The 6000-nt window shown below is 42.8% G+C and overlaps 1 protein-coding gene across 1 annotated transcript in view; it reads left to right on the forward strand.

Annotated features, from left to right (window-relative positions):
- Positions 1–5157, forward strand: part of LOC124015346 (sterile alpha motif domain-containing protein 14-like) — a 28763-nt gene extending 23606 nt beyond the window's left edge. The window contains exon 11 of the mRNA XM_046330527.1: positions 3325–5157. Within this exon, the coding sequence (XP_046186483.1) occupies positions 3325–3489 (165 nt within the window). The 3' untranslated portion in view covers positions 3490–5157. The remainder of the gene's footprint in view (positions 1–3324) is intronic.
- The last annotated feature ends 843 nt before the right edge of the window (positions 5158–6000 follow it).

Genomic DNA, 6000 nt, shown 5'->3' on the forward strand with positions numbered 1-6000 from the left:
CAAACGGAAGGGCGTCAAATACATGGAAACCATGTATTTGATACATTTCACCTAATCCCGCTCCAGCCATTACCACAAGCCCATCGTCCCCAATTACGGTGCCACCAACCTCCTGTGATTCACACCCACACACCAGTGGAGGCTGCTCAGGGGAGGACGGCTCATAATAACGGCTGGAACGGAGAGAATGGAATGTCGTCAAACCATGTGTTCGATGTATTTGATACCATTCCACCAATTCCGCTCCAGCCATTACCACTTGCCCGTCCTTCCCAACTCAGGTGCCACCAACCTCCTGTGGCACACTTTCACATATGCTGTGCTACTCTGTTTATTATCTATCCTGATTGCCTAGCCACTTTTTTACCCTTACCTACATGCACTGGTGGAAAAAGTACCCAATTGTCATACTTGAGTGTAAGTATAGATACCTTAATAGAAAGTTACTCAAAGTGAAAGTCAGCCAGTAAAATACTACTTGAGTAAAAGTATAAAAGTATTTGGTTTTAAAAATACTTAAGTATCAAAAGTTAAAGTATAAATCATTTAAAATTCCTTATATTAATCAAAACAAAATGCATTTGGCACATGCACCGGTGCAGATAAAACTCGGTGCAGATCTTATTGTTAAATACTTACTTACAAACCCTTAAAACCAACAATGCAGTTAAGAAAAATAAGGTTAGAAAATATTTACTCAAGAAACTAAACTAACACACTAAAATAACAATAACGAGGCTACAGTGTGTTTAATATAGGGGGTACAGGTACCTAGTCAATGTGTTGGGGACAGGTTAGTCAGGGTAATCGAGGTAATATGTAGGATAGGGTAAAGGGGCAAAGCATGGATAAATGTATGGATAGCCAGTGCCACTCTCTAACACTCAGACATTATTTACAAAAGATGCTTTTGTGTTTTGTACGTCTGCCAGAGGCCGTAGGGATGACCACATGTTATCTTGAGTTCACGAATTTGACCATATCCCTGTCCTGTTAAGCATTCACAATGTAACAAGTACTTTAGGTTGTCAGGGAAAATGAGTGGAGTAAAAAGTACAATATTTTCTTTAGGAATGTAGTGGAGTAAAAGTAAATTGTCAAAAATATAAATAGTAAAGTACAGATACCCCCAAAAACTACATAAGTAGTACTTTAAAGTATTTTTTAATACTTTACACCAAAGCCTCAGCAAAGAAATAAATGTCCCTTTTTCAGAACCCTGTCTTTCAAAGATAATTTGTAAAAATCCAAATAACTTCAGATGTTCATTGAAAAGGGTTTAAACACTGTTTCCCATGCTTGTTCAATGAACCATAAACAATTAATGAGCATGCACCTGCAGCTTACAGATGGTAGGCAATTAAGGTCACGATTATGAAAACTTAAGACACTAAAGAGGCCTTTCTACTGACTCTGAAGAAGACCAAAAGAAAGATGCCCAGGGTCTCTGCTCATCTGCGTGAATGTGCCTTAGGCATGCTGCAAGGAGGCATGAGGACTGCAGATGTGGCCAGGGCAATAAATTGCAATGTCCATACAGTGAGATGCCTAAGACAGCGCTACAGGGAGACAGGGCGGCAACTGATCATCCTCGCAGTGGCAGACCACATGAAACACCTGCACAGGATTGGTACATCCGAACATCACACCTGCGGGACAGGTACAGGATGGCAACAACAACTGCCCGAGTTACACCAGGAATGCACAATCCCTTCGTCAGTGCTCAGACTGTCCACAATAGGCTGAGAGAGGCTGGACTGAGTGCTTGTCGGCCTGTTGTAAGGCAGGTCCTCACCAAACATCACCGGCAACAATGTTGCCTATGGGCACAAACCCACCCTCGCTGGACCAGACAGGACTGGCAAAAAGTGCCCTTCACTGACGAGTTGCAGTTTTGTCTCACCAGGGGTGATGGTCTGATTCGCGTTTATCGTCCAAGGAATAAGCGTTACACCGAGGCCTGTCCTCTGGAGCGGGATCGAGGTGGAGGGTCCGTCATGGTCTGGGGCGGTGTGTCACAGCATCATCGGACTGAGCTTGTTGTCATTGCAGGCAATCTCAACACTGTGCATTACAGGGAAGACATCCTCCTCCCTCATGTGGTACCCTTCCTTCAGGCTCATCCTGACATGACCCTCCAGCATGACAATGCCACCAGCCATACTGCTCGTTCTGTGCGTGATTTCCTGCAAGACAGGAATGTCAGTGTTCTGCCATTGCCAGCGAAGAGCCAGGATCTCAATCCCATTGAGCATGTCTGGGACCTGTTGGATCGGAGGGTGAGGACTAGGGTCATTCCCCCCAGAAATGTCAGGGAACTTGCAGGTGCCTTGGTGGAAGAGTGGGGTAACATCTCACAGCAAGAACGGGCAAATCTGGTGCAGTCCATGAGGAGGATATGCACTGCAGTACTTAATGCAGCTGGTGGCCACACCAGGTACTTACTTTTGATTTTGACCCTCCCCCTTTGTTCAGGGACACATTATTCCATTTCTGTTAGTCACATGTCTGTGGAACTTGTTCAGTTTGTCTGTTGTTGAATCTTGTTCTGTTCATACAAATATTTACACATGTTAAGTTTGCTAAAAATAAATGCAGTTAACAGTGAGAGGATGTTTATTTTTTACGCACCTCAATTACCTCAACTACCTCCTACCCAATTACCAGAGCATACCACCCTGCATCCCACTGCTGGCTTGCTTCTGGAGCTGAGCAAGGTTGGTCTTGGGTGGTCCCTGGATGGGAGACCAGATGCTGCTGGAAATAGTGTTGGATGGCCAGTAGGAGGCATCCTTTCCTTCTGGTCTGAAACAATATATCCCAATGCCGCAGGGCAGACATTGTCCTGTGTACTGTAGGGTGCTGTCTTTTGGATGGGACGTTAAAGGGGCGTCCTGACTCTGTGCTCACTAAAGATCCCATGGCACTTATCGTAAGAGTAGGGGTGTTAACCCTGGTGTCCTGGCTAAATTCCCAATCTGGCCCCCTTACCATCATGGTCACCTAATAATCCCCAGTTTACAGTTGGTTATTCCCCAGGTTTTTGTTGTAAATGAGAATGTGTTCTTAGTCAATTTACCTGGTAAAATAAATACACCTGCACATTGACTTGGTACCAGTGCACCTTGTACAGCCTTGTTATTTTATTGTGAACTATTATAGCTAACTACCTTTTTTTAAAATAATTTAACAAAATGTTCCTCCTTTTTTAACTCTGTTGTTTAAGGGCTTACGTACGTAAGCATTTCACGGTGAAGTCAACACCTGTTCTATTTGGCGCATGTGACAAAACAAATGTAATATTTTATTATACTTCATTCTCAGGGTCTGGGAGTGAACAGTTCGACGGACCGCAGTGCACTGAAAAGGCGGATCAGAGACATTCACGCAGCAGCGGAAAAGGAGCGCAAGGCCCTGGACAAACTGGATCGCCAGAAAGAGAAACAGCGCAAAAAGGAACAGGAACTACGCAAGCTAAACACAAGCTAGACATAACCACCAGATGGCGCTAAATTACCACCGAAATACTCCTGACTAGAAACTGGTGCTGGTGCACCATCTCCAACTTATCATGATAGCATTGATGCTAAGTGGAGTTTTGTGCAAAACATTGGAATTTGCGCATAGACTTTTGTACTGTACCTCTGATCTGGATGTGAGGCTTTGAACCCTGTGATGGGCGGGACAGTGTGTTGTCAATCACTGACACGTGATCAATAACAGAATGAAAGCTCCATTAACTTCTTGTCGAACGGCTTTATTTTAGACCAAGGTCGGAACCCAAAGTGGGCATGTGAGAGGTGGGTCGCGAGTTATGAGAATACATCTACACACTATTTATTCTTCATTTGGGTAGTTTGGGGACAATTTGGGTCACGGCAGGACTGTCAATTCCTAATTTGGGTCCAGAGGTGAAAAAGCCGAAGAACCCATGTTTGAGACCAATCAATCAGTGGTTGACGCAACATGATAGGTCCCGCCCATATTGGGGTTCAGATGTCTCATTCTTCCTGGCTATGACAAATGTGTTCTTCTTTGTCAATCAGTGAGGTTATCCACCCTTGCCGAAAATGACGAATATTTTGTTACTCGAAATTAATGTGTGTTATATCTGACTTCTACACGCATTCAATGCATTGACACAGTCATACTTTTCCCATAACTTTTGACTGTACTCACATACAGCACATTCTAGCAAATTACACACTATAAAACCTAACCCATGGTCTGAGTTATTATCGAAATAATAGAATTACAGAAATGTGCATTTATTTATTTTACGAAGAATATAATCACAGAATTTAGCTTTTTTTTAATATTTAAAATCTCATAACCAAAAGCACGTAACACCAAACCACATTCATATTGTAGTATGCATCAATACTCTGTAAGCCACTGTCAGTCAACTGGAGTTAAACTTGAAGTAACAATGGAGATTTGTCCAGGACATTGTCAAGATAAGATGCTGATGAGACCAATGTGATTTTTGAGCATATTTATAAATATTGTATGTTTGTGGTGTACGTGCATGTTTGTGACGTACGATATACTGTCTGTTTGTGTGTGTAAGTGTGCATATGTGCTATCTGAGGTCATTTCTTTGGTAACGACTGTATGGGGATGGGACTGGCTCTCCTGAAAAAGGTGTCTTCTGAGGTGGCCACTTTTAGAATTCGGGGTGTTGTCAATGTTCTGTCTCTACTCCCACGTTGCACCAATCATCATCTTCTACGTTTTTGTCTTGAAAGACTCAGTTTTTGAATCCTGCTGGAACAAGACAAGAAAACATATCGATCCTCTTTGGAGGATTCAGGGCCCCGTATACTATCCAAACCGTATTCCCACTTTGCCCAGTTTTCATACTGAATTCTTGGACTGGTTTGTGGTCAGAAGACATGGACATTAGCTCCAGGTTTTACACATACATGATCCTTAGGACTCGTTTCTTGATTTCCGTCCGCCCATTTATTTTCAACTCCTGTGTCAAATGGAAATATGTATTAAATATGTTTTAAAATGCAGAATGCATGTCAGCACTCCCAAACTTCTGCTGCTTCTGGTCTCTCATCTATGGTCTCTCAGTTCAACATGTGGGCTGATTCACACTCGCTTTGCACAACTGATATGCAACACATCTGATACATCGGGGGTGTGGTTAGAACCCGAACCCCAACTCAAAAATAACAATTTAGTCCAACTCAAAATAATAGGTTTATCCAATTCAAAATTGGTAAGATTTGACTATAACAAAGCATACACAAAGTAGCACTTGGTTCATCTGGTTTTACAATGGCACTTTATACACGTCACGTTACAAAGTCAACATTCTGGAGTTCTTGGTTTACACAGCACAGGAAAAGATCAAGAACACACTGCATGTTAAAAAAGAGAACAGGATGAGAAAAAGGAGGATCTGGAAGCTCCTGTTGATAGTGTATCAGTTCTCCACCATGAAACAAGACCTGAAGTCCATACATCCACCCAAAGTGAGAGAGAATGCAGAGCTTTGATGCCTCAAGTAAAAGATCACCAGAACGACAGAGCCAATATACCGACTGAGAACAGGTGGAGTTTCGCCAAACGGCTCTGATTGCTTTAGTCAAGTAACGACACTTTGACTGGCGCGAGTCATTGCTTTTTCTTGTGTAATTACCTTGTAACCTTGAAATGTCTTTTAACATCGTCTCTGTAAACACCAAGATAACGGAAAAGAAACACGTCACATCTGTGCGCATTTCTAATGAACCCGCAATCACACTTGGAGGTGTCCATATCCCAGAACAATTTAGGACCCTGATGATCAAGATGGACCATAGAACACCCCCCCCCCTCCTCAAAACCCTATTACCCACACTGCACCTGTGTCTTAAACATGTGTCTGATGTCAGCAATACAAAGTGCATTCCTATGAACACAAAAAGGAGCATAGCATATTTTTTTGTGTGTGTGTGTGTGTGTGTGTGTGTGTGTGTGTGTGTGTGTGTGTGTGTGTGTGTGTAC

This window comes from Oncorhynchus gorbuscha, linkage group LG26 (genome assembly GCF_021184085.1).
Source record: "Oncorhynchus gorbuscha isolate QuinsamMale2020 ecotype Even-year linkage group LG26, OgorEven_v1.0, whole genome shotgun sequence".
In the NCBI taxonomy this organism is placed as follows: domain Eukaryota; kingdom Metazoa; phylum Chordata; class Actinopteri; order Salmoniformes; family Salmonidae; genus Oncorhynchus; species Oncorhynchus gorbuscha.